We start from the raw sequence: 17,794 nt of genomic DNA, 5'->3' as shown, positions 1-17,794 counted from the left end.
TTAGGATTAAAAATAGACAACAAAAAAAACGAATAATTTAACGAATAAGAAAATGGATGGAAGAGGAAACAAAAAGATGAAAACTGTGCAGGAAGCCTTTCAAGATGTTTCCGATCATCAGCCACAGGAAGCCTACTATTACTCCTCCTCCGATCAACAACAACAACAACCAACCATACAACAACAACAACAACAACAACATGGCAGTAATTTTACAATTATAGAGCAAGATGATCATCACCATAACAGAACAAACGTTCACGGACTAAACGAAGGAGCCTCCTCATCTAATGGTAATACAAATTTACAATTTGAAGAATTATCAGATGGAGAAGAAGTCATGGAAGACCAACAAGATTTTGTACATAAAACACCCCATCACGAAATGAGAAATTATCAACAACAACAACAGCAAGGAAATATAATGATGAGAAATCCAAATTCATTTCTCGTTGAGGAGGAAATAGAACATGAAGATAGTGAAGGAGAGGACGAAAGTGGAAATAGATATGTTAGATCCACTAAGACAATCATTAACGACGCCAAATCAGGTCAACCACAAACTCAAACCAAGACCACTACAAAGAAAGTATTGGGAACTGATGGTAGAGTAATTTCAACAAGTACCAGCTCAAAAACAGTCAATCTTGGATCTTCTGGTGACATTCCTGTAACAATGACAAGCTCAAAGACTGTAACTTCAAATGGAAATGGAACATCAACTACTACCGTTAGTTCAAGTTCTGGATTTGGTGGTGGATTTGCTCCAATGCAAAATCCATTCTCTTCAGGACCAACATTTAACACTGATCCATTCTCTAATCCATTCGGAAATGATCCATTCTTCAACGATCCGTTTGCATCTATGCACCACAACATGATGAATATGCAAAATAATATGAGACAACAACACTTACAAGCAATGCAAAACATGCAAAATATGCAAATGGGCATGCACCAGCCAATGTTTAATTCATTCCACCAGCCAATGTTTCCACAACAAGGAATGACCTTTGGAGCTAATCAATCATTTATGCAACAACCAAACAATTTCCCTAATCAACAACAGAACTTCCAACAAAACTACCAACAACCTCCACCTCAACAACAATTTCCTCAAAATCAATATAGAAGATAAATATTAAATTTCAATTATTTATCAATTAAATAATTTTCAAAATCTATTCAACTTTCACTCTCCTCAAAACTAAAATCCAATCAATTTTCTACAAACATAGTTCCAATGTGAAAATCTATTTTGTCTTTTTGGGTACTCTCTTTTTGAGAGTACTAATATTCATAGCATTTTGATTTTGTGGCACTGGAACAGAACCTCCCATCTTACATTCCAATTTGAAATCCAAATCAGACATGGCATTTCTCAAATCATAAATTAAATCATTGATTTTTTCTCTATTCTTTTCATATTTATGTAATCTGACTTGTTGTTTAATTTGTTTAATTATTTGCTAATAATCATGATAATATATGGTTGATAACATTATCGGAAGATTTTAAAAAACATACAGTCTTTTGTGGCTCTCCGAATCTGTGAGCTGTTCTCATCATGTGTAATAAATTGGAGAAGATTTCAAATCCAAACTTGACGTGATACTTTTGGGTGGCCCTAGTGATTCTAGGAGGTGGAATACCAAGGATTGGCATGGTTTAAACTTGCTCTATTTTTTTCTTATTCTTCCTTCACAAATTTTACATTAAATGGATGAAGAAAATTTAATAAAAACTTGTTTTTACCAGCAAGCATTACTCATAGATTAATAATATCGATTCTTATGTTGGGTTTTCCTTTCAAAATCTCGTTCAAAACGCTCAAGTTGATAACAACATGAATAATTAATATCGAAATAACTTGGCAATAAAAATTTTAAATGAAGTTCAAAAAAAATGAGCAAAAGAAAACATCAAGTACTTCTCGACGATGACTCTGCAGAGGAAACAACAACAAAAACAACAACAATAGAGGAATCAGAGGAAGAAACCAAAGAGGAATCTCCAAAGAAATCCGAAAAGAAAAAGAAGGATAAGAAGGAGAAGAAGGAAAAGAAGGAGAAAAAGGAGAAAAAGGAAAAGAAAGAAAAGAAGGAAAAGAAGGAAAAGAAGAAGGATAAAAAGAAGTCTTCCGATAGTGATAATGAAGATGAAGAACCAAAGAAGAAAAAGTCTAAAAAGAGTTCCAAATCCGATGATGAAGAAGAAACAAAGAAAAAAGAATCTGATAATGAAAGTGACAATGAAGTCCAAGAAGATACACACATGTCTGATGATGAAAAGCCTGAACCTGTTGTTGAAGAGCCAATGATTGAAGACTCTGAATTTACCTTCACTTTACCAACAAATATGACCTATGCTCCACAAGATCCAAAGATAACATATGAAGATGTACAAAATAGCAAAATTTATGTTATTGAAATACCAAAAGGATTTTCTGTTGATGAAGTTAAGAAGAAATTGGAAGGAATTTCATCTCTTGGAGAACAAGATGAATATATGCTGGATTCAAATACTGGACTTGCTTTCTCTAGGGAAGATAGTGTTAAGGGATCTATTGCTCCATTATTTACAACTAAGGATAGCGACGACCATAGACTGAGAAATTCAACAATTGATGGATTCTATAGAATTGAACAAAAGCTTGATATGCCAAAATATGATGCCTTGAAGGAAAAACAAAAAAAACTCGAAGAAAAGAAATCTAGAATCCAAGAAAGAGAAGAATTCTCTGTTAAAATTTCTCAAAACATTTTCAAACCTGATGGTTGGTCTGACAAGTCTGTAGACGTATCTAAATCACATAAGAAGAGTGAAAAGAAATCTGAAAAGAAATCTGAAAAGAAGGAAGAAAAGAAGTCTGATAAGCATGAAAAGAAATCTGAAAAGAAGGACGATAGAAAGAAGGAAGAAAAGAAATCTGAAAAGAAGGACGATAAAAAGAAAGAAGACAAGAAATCTGAACATAAAAAGGAAGAAAAGAAATCCGAAAAGAAAGAAGAAAAGGTAGAGAAAAAATCTGAAAAGAAATCTGAAGAAAAGAAATCTGAAAAGAAACACGAGAAGAAGGATGAAAAGAAAGTAGAAAAGAAGGAAGAGAAGAAGTCTGATAAGCTCGAAAAGAAATCTGAAAAGAAGGAAGAAAAGAAATCAGAACATAAAAAAGACGAAAAGAAGGAAGAAAAGAAATCAGAAAAGAAATCTGAAAAGAAGGACGATAAAAAGAAGGAAGAAAAGAAATCTGAAAAGAAGTCTGAAGAAAAGAAATCTGACAAGAAATCTGAAAAGAAGGAAAAGAAATCTGATAAGAAAAAGTAAAAGAACTATTTATTTTTAATTCTTCTTGATCTAGTTCTTGTTTGAATGACTTGCTCCTCTTCTTCTTCTTCTTGCTCTTCTTCAGGCATTTCTTCATCTTCAACCACTTTGGAGGAGCTTTGAGAGGATTGTTTGGATTTAGATTTACTAGCTGGCTCATCATCCTCTTCGTCCAGTAAATCAAGCTCTTCATCATCATCGTCCAATAGCTCGTCAATTCCATCATCATCCTCTTCTTCTGACATGTCTTCCTCCTCTTCTTCTTCGATTGCCTTTCTGCCCTTTTGTTTGGATTTTACCTTACTGTTTGCTTTTCTTGGTTTTTTCTTTCCTTCCTCTTCCTCCTCTTCTTTGGTGAGTAATTTCGATTCAATATCATTTTCTTCACATAGTTTGAGGTGAGTAAGTCTTGTTTGCTTTTCCCATTCCTCAATCTGATCCTTAAGTTCTTGATTCATATTTCCATCACTGGCTTTCTTTCCAATTTTTGAGGTGGCAGTTTTCTTAAATTTGGCAGTTATTGAAGTAAGATATTCATAAACCTCAAAATCTATCAAAGACTTCTTATAGGATTTAACACAATCTTCTGAAATCAATATTTGAATACACTTGTCGTTCATTGTGAGTTGGGTCAAACAGTAAGCAAGATTTCTCCACTGTTGAATAATTTCTGGATCAAAGTCACTCTTTGTTAGATCTTCATTTGGCTGCACATCCATATTGGTTTCATCTGTGTGGTGATCCTCTTCCTTCTTCTCAAAAACTTCATCTGTGGCTTTGGTTGTTGAAGAAGAACGTACAAGGTCAAATCTTTGGCAAAGTTTGCGAACTAACTTTTCATTATGTTGCACCTTTGTTACAAATGAAATGAGGAATTTCATAATGTTTTGGAATGCAACAGGGCCTACACCAGCATCCCTTCTTGATAAATTACTTAAAATGGTTGGTAACAAGTTATAAATTGGATTGTTGCTACCGGATGCCTTCTTAGCTAGCTCTGTAAAGAAAGATTTTGATAGTTGCGAAATTTCTTCAGAAGTGTCTTCAATACATCTGACAATTTCGAAAATATTTGACTTGACTTTTACCATATCGTTAAGAACCAAGTGAGAAAGAACCAACAAGGTGTTCTTTCTGATTCTACTATCCGAATCTCTGAGACAACTATACAAGTGATGAATATATCTTTCAACAACATTAGGGTATCTACACGCAAGATCGCCTATTGTTACAATAATGTTATTTCTAATGGTGGTATAACCTTCTATGGATTGTTTAGATCTCATTTCTGGTTTTCTTATGAGGATTGTAAAAAGTAATCTGATGTTATCCTCGCATACTGTTTGACTGATACACATATATTTACAAAGGGCAAGAATGGCTGTTTTTCTCAATGGAGAATATCTGTACAAATTGGCACTATCATGGCAAATAGATAAAATCAAAGGCAAGTAGGACCCATATAAAGATGACTCAGTAATGATATTTCGTTCCTTCTTTTCAAATGTTTCTTCAAGTTCATGATCGTCAAGACTTGATGGATCTAAGCCTAATTCTCTTTCCAGAACGGTTGTATCATTATCATTCTCCTCCTCAAGTTCTTGTCTATCCCTCTTCTTTTTAGATCCTTTCTTTGGTTTTTCCTTCTTTTCTGCAGCTGCTTGTTCCTTCTCTAGGGCCATTCTATGTTTATATTTCTTGGCTTGTTTGAATTGGTCTTCAATCAGCACTAATTCTTTTAGAGCAGAATGTCCTAAAATAAAAAATAGCTTTGTAAGTTCAATAGGAGAAACAGTGAGCGTCTCAGATCGTGATTGGTTTGGGTCTGATAAATTAGTTTTCAATGAAACCTCCTTAATAATGTGGGTTGTCAACTGTATTGGATCTTCTGCAAGGCAAAATATAGCATTCAAAGCAGATTCAGTAATGGTCATCCATTCAGAAAGTTTGGATAGCTCCGGTGGTGAATTAGGATCTCCAATGATGAGGTCAAGCAAAAGTTTGAAAACACTGTGATTATCTGGTAGTCTGTATCTTGGATTACCACCAACATATTTCAGACAGTCATCATTCTCGTTTGAGCTACTCTTCTTCTTTTTTTCATCTTGAAAAGCTTCGCTAGAGTCGTCCTTAGCAAGTCTTTGCAGAATTTGGCATGAATATACTGCAATGAGGAAGCTAGCTTTAGCTCGTTCTTCCATAACCTCGGTAACTAACAGTTTAATCTTTTTTCTTATTGGTTCTGGTCTAGCTGTAGCAACCATATTAATTATAATAAGGGCTCCAACTACATGATTTTCTGGTTGTTTTTTCCCGGTCAATTCGAACAATGCCAAGAACAGATTTTTTGAAAACTTATTATTGTAAACAATCAAGTTCACAATAGTTTCCAGAGAGGAAAGCTCAGATTGGTTGCACTCTAAAGCTAACTCTGCAAATCGTTGTGCAACTTCAATACACTCATCAGTCGATTTCAAATTTTCAGGGTTCATAAAGATATTTTGAATTGATTCCAATACAGCATCTTTGACAGTCTGTTCAGGAGACCAGATAAGCTTAAATATTTTCTTAAGGGCAGGAGTGGAGATATCAAGTTTAAACATGAAAGACTTCTCTATAAAGCTGATACATTCACAAACATCAGAGCTGGTTTTAGAATTTAAGAGTTGATAGGCAGATTCAAAGGTTGAATGCAAATTGTTAACAAAAGAAATTGCTTCTCTGAACAAAATGCAATATCTTTTTGCCCTGTCTTGTTTTGTCTTGAGATCAGTTTTTTCTGCTTCTGGAAGAAGTTCAAGCTCAGGTTCAGAGTACTGTGGAATATCATCATATGTTTTTTTAGCAGCTGCCAATTTCTCTTCCAATATAGATAATTTCAGAACACTTCCATAAGGATTGTTAGACAGAATGGTTGATAAGAAATGCACTGCAGCCTTTCTGACGAAAGCACTCTTATCATATAATCTTCCAGACACCATTTCCAAAACTTGAGGTATTTTTCTCACAGGCAGAGCCTTTTCCTCGCACAACATTCCCCAACAAGCAAGAACCTTACTACGTGTGTATGCATTTACGTCGTACATTCTCTCTTCAAGAATATCAATCAGAGAATCACGAGTTTTCTTGGTAATGTTTTCTGTTGTGGTATTTCTACTGTTATTTTCTTCTGAAGTTGACTTGAGTATTTTACAAATTACGTGTGTGATTGCTTGCAGAACAGCATTTCTGATATGATAGCATTCTGCATCCAAATGGGATATCACTACGCTCATATTTACAAGAATCGATAGTGGAACTCTTTCGCCCAAGTCTGATATGAATTGAGCAAGGTTTTTTGTACCTGCAGAATCTGACTTCATGACAGATTGTTCTAATCTGCTTATCTCTCTGAATAACTCGCTAACAAAAAGCTTTCCAACACTATTCTCAGAATCAGATGAAGGAGCACAAATGTGTTCTATCATTTCAATAATACATGATAAGCAACTGGCGTTCGACATTATCATGGATAGTATCGAAGAAATAACTGTTTGCATATTTCCTGATGGTGCATGAAGGGCAGCAATGATAAGCTCAATAATCTTTGGTTTGAGAGTTTCTGATTTTAGGTTTTCTGGATTTTCCATAAAGGAGAAGGCAACTCTGAAGAATAACAAAACAAAAGAGTCCTCTATTTTGTCTTCCTTATTCCACAACTTGTCTAATTTATGTCCTAGGACAGAAATCAAGAGTTTCAGTATTCTTTCTTTCCAATCATCCATTTCCAAAACGCTTTTCCTTCTCTTTTTAGATTTGGATTTCTTCTTCTTCTTTTCTGCTTCACTATTGGATTCCATTTCCTCCTTTTCGAATTTATAAATTCCCCAGAAAACACAGAAGACGAACATTTTCAAAGCATTCTTGTGAATAGCAACAACTTTGTCAAAATCATCTGCTCCATATGATCTTTCGGCTGATGATCTGATGAACAGATTCGTTATGCTAGTTAACAGACTGCTTAGATTTGTGACTAAACTGTCCAATAGACGTTGTTTACAAGTATCATCAAGAGCAGAAAAATGTTTAATGCAACTGTAGATTGCTGTAAAGACGCTTCCATCTGTGATAGAGTAGGGTTTATCCGAAATTTTGTTTTCAATATCTAATAAAACAATGATCATCACACATTCCGATTAAAATATAAAACGTACCATCAATTAAACTGTGAATTTCTGTCGTAGAGAATGAATTCACATCCATATCATCAGAAACATAGAAAAAGGTCTCTGACTCTATTTCCAAGTCCTCAGGTTTTAAAGGAATCGAAAAGTTTAACACATAGTCTTCGTTCGCCATTTTTTTTCTGTTGAATTTGAATTAAAATTTTGGCGGGAAGACAATAAATTTAGTAGCCTCTCGAATTGATTGTTTTGTTATTGCTTCAAACGACTTTTCATTACTAATAAAACAAAATATTATTATTTATTCTTTGCCATTAATTTCAATGAGTGATTTCAAGTGCAATGAAGAACTTCCAGCAAAGATTGGTGGTTCATGAATTGTTGCTTGCATTAATTTGACCTTTCCATCAGCAAATTCCAAATGCACATCAAGGAAATAATTAATACCAGCAACGACTTGCTTTTCAATGGAAATAACCTTTCTAATAACAGATTGATTTTCAGATTCAATGAGTTTTTGTTGTAAAAAGTTAACCAATTCAGTAATCTTCAAGTAGTCGGTTTCCTTATTTCTTCCTCCTGGAATTGATTCTAATGCTTGGTTTGATATGGACTTGATAGAATCCTTCTTGTCAATAGAAACCAATTCAAAAGCATGGACGTGATGCATTGGTTCAAATACCTTAGCTTCAACCAATTGTTTAATCTTTTCATTCGAAATAACGTGCATTGTGATATAATAATTTACACCATTTACAATTTGTCTTTCAACCTTAATAATTTCATGAATCTTTGCTTGATATGGAGTTTCCATCAATTTAACAGTCATGAATTCCATCAATTCTTTGATCTTTGTCTTGTCTGTTTCAATTGCTTTACCACCTGGTAAATATATGGATTGTTCAGATAAGTTTATCAAGAAGAGAATAACGAGCAAAAGTATGAAAGTGAATAGAGTGAGTTTGTTGTTCATTTTGTTTTGTTTTTGTGTAATGGAGATTATTGATCAGAGTGAACTGAGATGGATTTAACGAAATTAAAAGTAGGTTCTTTTTTGTAATTCATCTAAAAATGGAATGCAAGCTAATTATTGCTAATTTGAGATTGGCTACTCTTTGGTTCTTGAAGTGTTATCTGTCTGAATTGTTTAGAGATTTCACATAGAAGGAAGGTAATGAACAAGTCAACTTGCAAAATAAATGAATTACTTTAGATACAAACTCATGTGGGTCTATTTCAAAATAGACTTTCTGGTACATTAGAAATATAAAAATAATATTAATTAATTATTAAAATTAAGTAATTAAAAATGAATTAAAAATGTTGTCACCACAACACATTTCCCGAATGGATAGAATTGCAGACCATTTATTTCCGAAAAACAATACAACAACAATTCAATGTGATGATGACAATAAACAACATGGACAAACAAGTGGACAAACAATGAACGAAAATAACAAGCAAAAAACAAAAAGCCTAAAATTAATATTACAATATTTATTGAATAATAATTTATTATTGAAAGGTGTGCAAGGATTTGTTTCGGATCATGATCAATATGTAATTGCAGAGGAAAATATTGCAATTTTCGAGAAACAACAATGGATTGAACATTCACAAACAGCAGGAAAGACAGAAGCAAAGCCTATTACTGCTGGAAAGAAAAAGATGTCGTCAGATAAATCAAAATCCGATCCAACTTCTCATCCAGGTTTGTTGAACAAACTGATCAGGAGCTTTCAAGGCAACAGCTCACTTTCTACAGATTCACTCCAAGCATTTAATAATATTCTATTTCTGGTAAATTCAATTCCTCCCTCAGTGAATAGTGTCAGTATTTTCGATATCATGTTGAGAAGTTCAAAATTGGATTCAGATTTATTGCCCTTCCTTGCTCAAGTTAAAATTCCAAAGAGTGCACTTGGTGGCACTGACTACAAGACATTTATTGCAACACTGTCAAAAGTACAAATGTATCTGCCCAGTTGGTATTATAATTCTCTAGTTCTTGCAAAGGCCCTTTCAAATTTCGACTCTATTCTCTTATACTGTGCACAGAGATTTGCTAGGGAAATTAAGGTCCAGAAAGCCATTACTGGAGCTTTAATTTATCCTGCAATAATGACAGTAATTGGTCTATTGGGTATTACAATGTTATTGACCAAGATTTTACCACAGAATATTGGTATTTTTGAAAGTATGGGTCTTACAGTCCCATCCTTTTTACAATTTACAAATTATCTCGTAAGATCTATTCAATACCATTGGTTGGCTCTTATTTATATTATTCCTTCAACAATATCATCAGAGTATTTACCTTTCAAATCATTCTTGAAATGGCAATACATTCGAATGCACACCCCTATTGGAAATTTAACATTCTTACAAGATAAGGCCACGCTCTTGCATACATTATCATTACTCGATAAGGAACAAATCACTTCCAAGCTCTTAATTGTCTGCTCAAACATCAGTTCCAACCCAATTCTTCAACACATGGTGGAAAGTATGGCCAGCTTGGCAAAATATGGAGCTGGTGCAGATGAAGTTTTAGCTTACATGTTAAAGCAAAAGCATATATTTTCACCTTATGAAATAGCCTATCTTCAAGCTTGTTTTATGAGTGGAAAACATGTTATCATTCAGGATGGTTTGAAGTATGTTTCTCAAATGGTTTTGAAAGAGTATACCCAAAGACTTCAGACCTTGTTGAAAATCCTCAATCCTGCCACCGTAGCTATTATTGGTGTATTGGTCATTGTTATTGCAGTACTTGGTATCTATCCAATGATTGCCTTGACTGGTGCTGTCACTGCTAATAAGTAATAGGAGATCAAATAATGCCTTAAAAAGAATTGGAAGAGTTTCTCTAGAGCTATATCTGAAATTAGTTGGATTTCTCAATCAATTAAAGGATGGAAAGTGCAAATAGGTCTTTTCCTACATTGAAGACTATTATTACGATGATCGAATGAAATAACAAGCAACACTTTGAAAAGAGAAGTAAATGTAAATCTGAAAATATAGCAATGGAAATCTCTAAAATAATTGTACTTTGCAACCATCTTACACAACAAGATTCACAAATAATAATGTCAACTGGTTCAATGAGGAAATAAATATTAGAAAAATTAAAAGAAAAAAAATGTTGTCTGACGCTTCTCACCTTCCAGATGAACAAAAAATTCAACTCATCCTCCTCTCACCAAATTTTAATACACAATTCAAAATACCCACCATCGATTTAGATGTGAGGTTAAAGTTGAGAGAGATGGGAGAGCCAATGACCTTGTTTGGAGAAGGTTCGTCCGAGAGAAGAGAACGTCTGAAGAGAATGATAGCCATTCAAAAGCTTAGAGAATCGGAAGATGTAGAACAACCATCATCAGCATCATCAGCATCGACGAGATCAGTCTCGGAACAATCAGTTATTATGGCTGATTTTAGGAAGGAATTAATACAAAGTGGAAGACAAGATTTAGTGGAGCAAATGCAAGATGATGAAGAGGAAGCAACAGTAGAGGAAGAAGAAGAAGAAGAGGATTTATCAAAACAATATTTTACTTTCCAAAGTACAAATCCACATTTGGCAGAGGTTCGTGAACAAATTGCAATGCACTCTCTGCAATCATCACATCAAAGATTGGAGAGCATTAGAGAATATGTAGAAATTGTAAAGAAGGATAAATTGGGAGAACCAACTATTAAACAAGGTCTTGCAGCACATTTAGTGGAGAGAAAGAATAGATTTGTAAAGAATTTACAACAAAATTTATCACTGGTTTCTTCGATTACTGGTGATTCTAGGCCGATTTCACAAATCAAATTTCTGGGACACGATTTTGGAAAATGTATTTCATCAGGATGGTCAGGTGACATGAAAGTTTGGCAGGTTGCCAATCCATGTTTCAAGGAAGAAGACAATATGATTGACGAGAGTGAGGAAGTATCAACAAAACCAGAAGTTATGAATGAAGACGAATCCTTCTCCTGTACTCAATTGAGAAGTTTCTCAAATGCTCATGACGAGAGAATTACATGTCTACAAGTGAGAAATGAGTATGTGTTGAGTTCTTCTGCTGACAGAACTATTAAGCTTTGGAATTTGGAAGCTGAGGATACTGACAAACCTGTACAAATATTTAATGGAACATCAGAAAACAATGAGGATATCAATTCGAGAGAAATTGTCACTGCTGGAAATGCACATACATCAGTAATCAATAGATTGTCCATTCATCCAAGTGGCCAACAATTCATCAGTACAAGTTCTGACCAAACTTGGTGTATGTGGGATTTATCGAGAAACGAATTACTCTATTCACAGGAAGGTCACTATTCTCCAGTTTATGGTGTAGACCATCATCCTGATGGAGGATTATTGTGTACAACTGATATGAATGGTATTGTCAAATTATGGGATTTAAGAACTGGCTTGTTGGTGGCCAACCTTGTTCACCATGTCAAGGAGGTACTCAATTGCTCATTCAATCCATACAATGGTATTAATTTGGTTACTGGTGGTGTGGATGGTTTGATTAACGTTTGGGATTTAAGAAATATTAGTCAAACCATTGCTGCCAAACAAACAGATTCCAATCCTGAACAATTTAAACAAGATCCAGTTTACTCTATACCAGCAAGTGGTAAACTGATGAATACTATCATGTATGAGCCATCATGCGGTAGATCAATAATTTCCAGTGGTTTTGATGGAGTTGTTAGATTTTGGGATCCAATATCTTTCAAACCAATTTCTCAATCCTCTGTGGGAGATAGAATTCTATGCATGGATGTAGTTCAATATCCAAGAAGTTGCCTACCATCCACTGATGAAGAAAGTGTGTACGAATTTGGAAGTTGGAGCGAGCACTTGATGGTCGTATGTGGTGGCTATGATAAAAAGTGGAGAAAACTAACAAGCTTCTCAAGGAGAGCCTTAGTAAACTCTTCCAATAAATAGATACAAATTGTTTTCAAATATCTAATGTCCCTTGTTCGTGTTAATGATAATTTAACTAGAACTTTGTCCATGATGTTTTCATTTGTGAAGTAATTTACCTTTTATCATACTTGAATGTCGAGTTGACCTGAAAATAAATTTGTTGGTCGCTTTATCATTAAAAAAAATGGAAAAACTCGCAACATGTAAATCACAACTTTCAAAGGACTTGTTGATGATGAACTCATCGCAAGACTATAAATTTCACAATGACATTATATATGAAATTATTTCCTTCTTTGATGATTTTAATTTTATTGTCTTGCATTGTGCATTGGTATCCAAACAGTGGTACAATGTTATTTTATCAACATGTAATAATCTTGTTTCGAATTGTAAATTTGGTGTTGAAATGGGTGGCCAATTTTTACAGAATATTGCAACTCTTAAAGTTAGTGCCACGAGTGATGATACTTTTAAAAAATTAATCTTGATGAAATCACTAACTAAACTTGTTATTAGAATTGAAGAAGAAGAAGAAGTTCATCATCTAAGTGGATTGAAACAATTAAAAAGTCTTCATATATATGGCAGTCAAATTCGTGGTGAGGGAGTTAGATATATTAGTGAATTGAAACAATTGACCAATCTTGATATTCGTAGTCATAATATTTTTCATATTGGAGCTAAATACCTAAGTGAATTGAAACAATTAACCACTCTTAATATTTATGGCAATCATATTGGTGCTAAAGGATCTAAATATATAAGTGAATTGAACCAATTGACCACTCTATTCATTGCTGAAAATAGTATTGGTGTTGAAGGAGCAAAATATTTAAGTGAATTGAAACAATTGACCAATCTTGGTATTTCCGTTAATTGGCTTGGTAATGAAGGACTTGCATACGTAAGCAAAATTAAACAATTGACCATTCTTGATATTTCTCACAATGATATTGGCGCTGAAGGAGGAAAACATTTAGGTGAATTGAAGCAATTAACTCTTCTTAATATTTCCCATAATAAGATTCAAGATGAAGGACTTGAAAATATTGGCAAATTGAAACAATTGACCACTCTTATTATTAATCAAAATGACATTGGTGCTGAAGGAGCACAATATTTAAGTGAATTGAAACAATTAACCTTTCTTAATATTAGTGATAATCGTATTGGTGATGAAGGATCAAAATATATTGGAGAATTGAAACAATTAGTTGATCTTTATATTAATGACAATGACATTGGAGAGGAAGGAGCAAAATATTTACGTGATTTAAAACAACTAATCTATCTTAATGTTGGTGGCAATGAATTTGGTGATGAAGGAGCTAAATACATTAGTGAATTGAAACAATTAACCAAACTTGATATTAACAACAACTCTATTGGTGATGAAGGAACAAAACATTTAAGTGAAATGAAATAATTAATAGATCTTACAATTTCCACAATTAATATTTGATTTTGTAATTACAGTTTCGTCTGATTTATTTTTGGAATTTTTTTTGGAAATATTTCATAACAACCTTATTCTGAAATGCTACTCTTTGATCATAAGAGAATTTTTCTTTCTGAGTATATTGGAGCTAAATATCATTCTTTTAGCCTCTTCAGGTACTGAATCATTCACATAATGTGGCGTGAACGGTCTTTCTAATAATACTCTTGACAGAATATCAATTTGTTTTTGGACCTCAGTAGGTAGCTTTGCCAGTGCCATCACAACAAGAGAAAATATTCTCCTCTCCAATAGTTCAAAATCTACTGATCCATCTGGCATGATTACTCGTTCAACATACTCCAAATAGAGAGGCTTGGATCCTAACAATTCGATTATCTTGTTGATTTCCGTTTGATTTGTTATGTTTAGCATGTTCAAGTATTGAACTTCAAATTCATAGGAAGGATCAAAAAGCTCCATATATGATAATCTCCCTCCTGCTGAATCCCCAAATTCCTCAAAAGTTCCATCAGAGGACACAATTAGTAAACTTATAATTCTTAACTTTTCTCTTACCAAATTGACAAAGTTGTTGGTTATAACAGGATTTCTGTTTGCATTGTCTATGATAATTATAGGACAGTATTTCTCAGAGGAAGGTATGTTATTAAGGAATTCAAGAATTGTATCCTCAATGATATTCCATGAAATAAGATCATTATCATTAAATTGAAGATTTAGTGTCTTTCCTAGGGACTCCTCTGTTGTTGTGTTTGTGAGTGTTATTAGCAAGTAAGGACGGGGATCTAGAATTCTTCTAAGGCTTTGTGTAACATTGTTGTCTTTCCAATTCCACTTTCTCCACATTGATGTTTTGCAATTATGCATACGTGGAAAAGAGGTGAAGAATTTCATTTGGAATATAAATACTATTAGCCCGTCTATCCTTGTCTATTTGTTGTCTGTGGTAGAATGTGTCGTTGATCCTGGTGAGTCTGTCAAAGTTTGGAGACAAATAAAGCAAGCCCAAAATCTTGCACAGAGTTTGTGGTCTCTTTTAAAGTTTTTTTTTAAGAATATTGAAATACCTGAGATCCCAACAGAGAATAATACCACGATACACCATTAAGGGTACACCTTATTTGTATTATTTTTAGAAAATAAAAAATGTTTCAATCCTCAGCTGATCAGGGTGCATGCATGTGCGGTGCAACTTTAGTTCATAAGCGTGGTGGAGTTTCAAAGTGGAAAAAAAATCAATTTTTTTCTCTTATTATTTCGGAACATGGTGCTAATCTACCGCTCACTAAGGCAGAACAATGGTTTGCCACATCTTTTTTTCCCTCAGCATTCTTATATGTCGCCAAATTGAAAAGGGAAGAAAGAAAAGAGTATATTCGTTCTAATTATCCTTTTCTTTTAGAAGAGGAAGATTCCATTTCGGCTTGTATTGAAAATTTGTTATCAATTAATTATTCAGTCTCGTTTCAACTATTTCCAAACAAATATTTTACTGAGTTTTTATCTTATAGTGCAGATGAAAGATTGACGATGATTAAAGCAGACAACATTTTGAATGGTTGTATCGATATTGAAGCTCGAAATCTTAATCTTGATCAATCCAAACAACAGTGGTATTTAAATTTTGCTAAATGTGTGGTTGCAGGTGCTGAACAACAAGGAGAGACATATACCAAGAAAATAAGCTTTAAAAACCAATTAGATTTGCTTATGGATGATGCCTTAGACTTCTTTACACCTCCCAAAGAAGTTGACATGCAAAAGTTAAAATTTTTAAAGGGTACTGACTTAAACACTTTAGGAACTCTGAAAGAAATTAAGTTCGTCCAATTTAAAAAAATATTTAATGAACATGATAACAGTGACTTAGTACGTGGTAATGTCATTGTACCAGTTGACTCTAAAAACCAATTAGCTAAAGATATTTTACCATTTCTTCCAAAGTTTCAAGTGGATTTGTTTTCAACAGAGGAAAGAGAAACACTTAATCAAAATATTAACTCAGGATCTACAGTTGTGATTATTGGACCATCAGGTTTGGGTAAAACAGCGCTAATTGCAAGAAGATTAGGAGTTAATCCAGGACTATTTATCACATGCACTTCTTCTTTGGATGCTAGCGTATTAAATGGAAGAGGAATAGATTACGCATCATTAGCACTATTTATGCATTGTGAAAAATTGTCTAATATTGAATTATATGCATCTGTTAGACAATTAATCGAATGTAACTTTATTGCTAGATTACTTGTTTCACAGGCATGTTTGGAAAATCAAACTCTGTTGGATTATTTTGAAACCCCATTACAATTAATTTCATATATACAATGGAATGGTAATACCAATATGGCAACATCTATTTTCAAAGACATGATAGAACAAGGATGGCAATACCTCCCGATTAACTCATTAAGGAAGATTACTGTAAATCTTATTGTTGATCTTTATACGAAATTAGAATTATCGCATGATATACCTTTTGTAATTGCTGTTGATGAAGCATCCATTTTTTCAAAAAGTTCAACAGTCATGTTATCTGCACAAGGAACACCAAGAGATTTATTAACAGCTATTGCTTCAGAGATTAGTAGTTTACAAATTGAAATGATTGAGAAGAATCTAACTATATCAGATATGTATTGTGGAACTTTTTTTACTTCGGATGTTGTAGACATTATTCAATCCTCTGTTTGCAAACTCACGGAAAGAAACATGAAATACTCTATTGGCCTTGATCTTGTATCATTTGATCAAGCTCTCCAAATGCTAGAACCTTTTTACAATATCAGAGAGATTTTAAAAAAGCAAAAAGTCTCCAAAAACCTACTCAAAGTCAAATTATTTGCCATGTTTCCAACAAGAAGAAGAGTTATTGGAATGATAATTGCCAATCCTTCATTAATTTTAGAAAATGTTGAAAATGCTTTCAAACTAGCTTGGAGAACTTTTACCCAAACACTTTCCTCGCTAGTCAGTGAAGGATTCACAACAAAAACCTCAAAGGACACGATAGATGCTGCATTTTTACTTGAAGCCCTAGTAAAACATGATTACCCTATTTTTGCAGGAAAACTAATCAAATGTGACCTTACAATTTCTTCTATGCTTACTGGCTCAGGTATTGCAAGACCTGTTTGTGAATTAGATTGTCATTAGAAAATCCATCAATGACCTGCTATGATTTTTTACGTAAATATAGACAATCAAAATGGGCGATTCCCTTACTGGAACGATACAAACATGTTGTGGAGTGCTTATTGGGAGATCTTTTGTACTTCCATTGTGTTGGTGAACAAACCTTATCTCATTTAATTCATGGACTGTACTATTATCCTTCGAGATATTGTCATCCAGATGTCATTTGTTTAAACAAAAACAAAAATGGCCTTACTGGTATTTTCGTTTGTAACAAGAATGAAAAAATACGACAAGGTATAAAGTCAATTTCACCAAACCTGTTTTTCAAAACAAAGTCTCAAAATGCTACACCTGGAGAAACACTAGCAAGTTGGTGGGATAATTGTACTGCTAAAAAATTGCTTGAGGATATGGTTAACAATCAAAAATCAATTCTCTTATTAGTGCACTTACAAGAAATGGCCACAGTTGAAATAGAACCGAGAATAGAGGTACGTATCTTGATTTAGACAAAGTGTTTTTTATGACATTCTTGGCAAGAATTTGTATTCACTGTTTGTTTCCAACTATATTGATGTTGCTAAATTTGCTGAAGATTAAGGAATTGTTGGAAGTTTCACAAATTGTATTCCGTTGTTCCTTCTAATTCCAACATTGAATGTTCCTCACTAATAAAGCGAATTAAGCCAACAAAATTAGAAATGACCTATTTATTTGATTAATACATAATAATAAAACATGGCAACAGTAGTT

At 33.6% G+C, this 17,794-nt stretch overlaps 9 protein-coding genes across 9 annotated transcripts; 6 read left to right on the top strand and 3 right to left on the bottom strand.

The window, feature by feature from the left end:
- Positions 1-52: 52 nt before the first annotated feature.
- NAEGRDRAFT_45781 (uncharacterized protein) lies at positions 53-1,138 on the top strand (the record flags this gene model as incomplete). The annotated part of the gene is made up of 1 exon (XM_002682490.1): positions 53-1,138. The coding sequence occupies one exon, from the start codon at positions 53-55 to the stop codon at positions 1,136-1,138; it is 1,086 nt and encodes a 361-aa protein (XP_002682536.1).
- Positions 1,139-1,253: 115 nt separating this feature from the next.
- NAEGRDRAFT_62418 (uncharacterized protein) lies at positions 1,254-1,665 on the bottom strand (the record flags this gene model as incomplete). The annotated part of the gene is made up of 2 exons (XM_002682271.1): positions 1,254-1,469; positions 1,528-1,665. The coding sequence occupies 2 exons, from the start codon at positions 1,663-1,665 to the stop codon at positions 1,254-1,256; spliced, it is 354 nt and encodes a 117-aa protein (XP_002682317.1).
- Positions 1,666-1,905: 240 nt separating this feature from the next.
- On the top strand, positions 1,906-3,344 carry NAEGRDRAFT_56743 (uncharacterized protein; the record flags this gene model as incomplete). The annotated part of the gene is made up of 1 exon (XM_002682489.1): positions 1,906-3,344. One exon carries the CDS (start codon positions 1,906-1,908, stop codon positions 3,325-3,327), a length of 1,422 nt encoding a protein of 473 aa, XP_002682535.1. The 3' UTR covers positions 3,328-3,344.
- NAEGRDRAFT_78072 (condensin subunit SMC1) lies at positions 3,313-7,665 on the bottom strand (the record flags this gene model as incomplete). The annotated part of the gene is made up of 3 exons (XM_002682270.1): positions 3,313-3,983; positions 4,013-7,471; positions 7,521-7,665. 3 exons carry the CDS (start codon positions 7,663-7,665, stop codon positions 3,901-3,903), a joined length of 3,687 nt encoding a protein of 1,228 aa, XP_002682316.1. The 3' UTR covers positions 3,313-3,900.
- A 126-nt stretch (positions 7,666-7,791) lies between these two features.
- NAEGRDRAFT_45778 (uncharacterized protein) lies at positions 7,792-8,463 on the bottom strand (the record flags this gene model as incomplete). The annotated part of the gene is made up of 1 exon (XM_002682269.1): positions 7,792-8,463. One exon carries the CDS (start codon positions 8,461-8,463, stop codon positions 7,792-7,794), a length of 672 nt encoding a protein of 223 aa, XP_002682315.1.
- Positions 8,464-8,936: 473 nt separating this feature from the next.
- On the top strand, positions 8,937-10,319 carry NAEGRDRAFT_62414 (uncharacterized protein; the record flags this gene model as incomplete). Its single annotated transcript, XM_002682488.1, has 1 exon — positions 8,937-10,319. The coding sequence occupies one exon, from the start codon at positions 8,937-8,939 to the stop codon at positions 10,317-10,319; it is 1,383 nt and encodes a 460-aa protein (XP_002682534.1).
- Positions 10,320-10,638: 319 nt separating this feature from the next.
- On the top strand, positions 10,639-12,456 carry NAEGRDRAFT_62413 (uncharacterized protein; the record flags this gene model as incomplete). Its single annotated transcript, XM_002682487.1, has 1 exon — positions 10,639-12,456. The coding sequence occupies one exon, from the start codon at positions 10,639-10,641 to the stop codon at positions 12,454-12,456; it is 1,818 nt and encodes a 605-aa protein (XP_002682533.1).
- A 391-nt stretch (positions 12,457-12,847) lies between these two features.
- NAEGRDRAFT_62412 (uncharacterized protein) lies at positions 12,848-13,867 on the top strand (the record flags this gene model as incomplete). The annotated part of the gene is made up of 1 exon (XM_002682486.1): positions 12,848-13,867. The coding sequence occupies one exon, from the start codon at positions 12,848-12,850 to the stop codon at positions 13,865-13,867; it is 1,020 nt and encodes a 339-aa protein (XP_002682532.1).
- A 1,182-nt stretch (positions 13,868-15,049) lies between these two features.
- On the top strand, positions 15,050-17,059 carry NAEGRDRAFT_62411 (uncharacterized protein; the record flags this gene model as incomplete). The annotated part of the gene is made up of 1 exon (XM_002682485.1): positions 15,050-17,059. The coding sequence occupies one exon, from the start codon at positions 15,050-15,052 to the stop codon at positions 17,057-17,059; it is 2,010 nt and encodes a 669-aa protein (XP_002682531.1).
- Between the last annotated feature and the right edge of the window lie 735 nt (positions 17,060-17,794).

This window comes from Naegleria gruberi (genome assembly GCF_000004985.1).
Source record: "Naegleria gruberi genomic scaffold NAEGRscaffold_3, whole genome shotgun sequence".
NCBI classification, from domain to species: domain Eukaryota; phylum Heterolobosea; class Eutetramitea; order Acrasida; family Naegleriidae; genus Naegleria; species Naegleria gruberi.
Note: the sequence above shows the minus strand (reverse complement) of the source record. Positions and strands in the feature narration are given on the sequence as shown.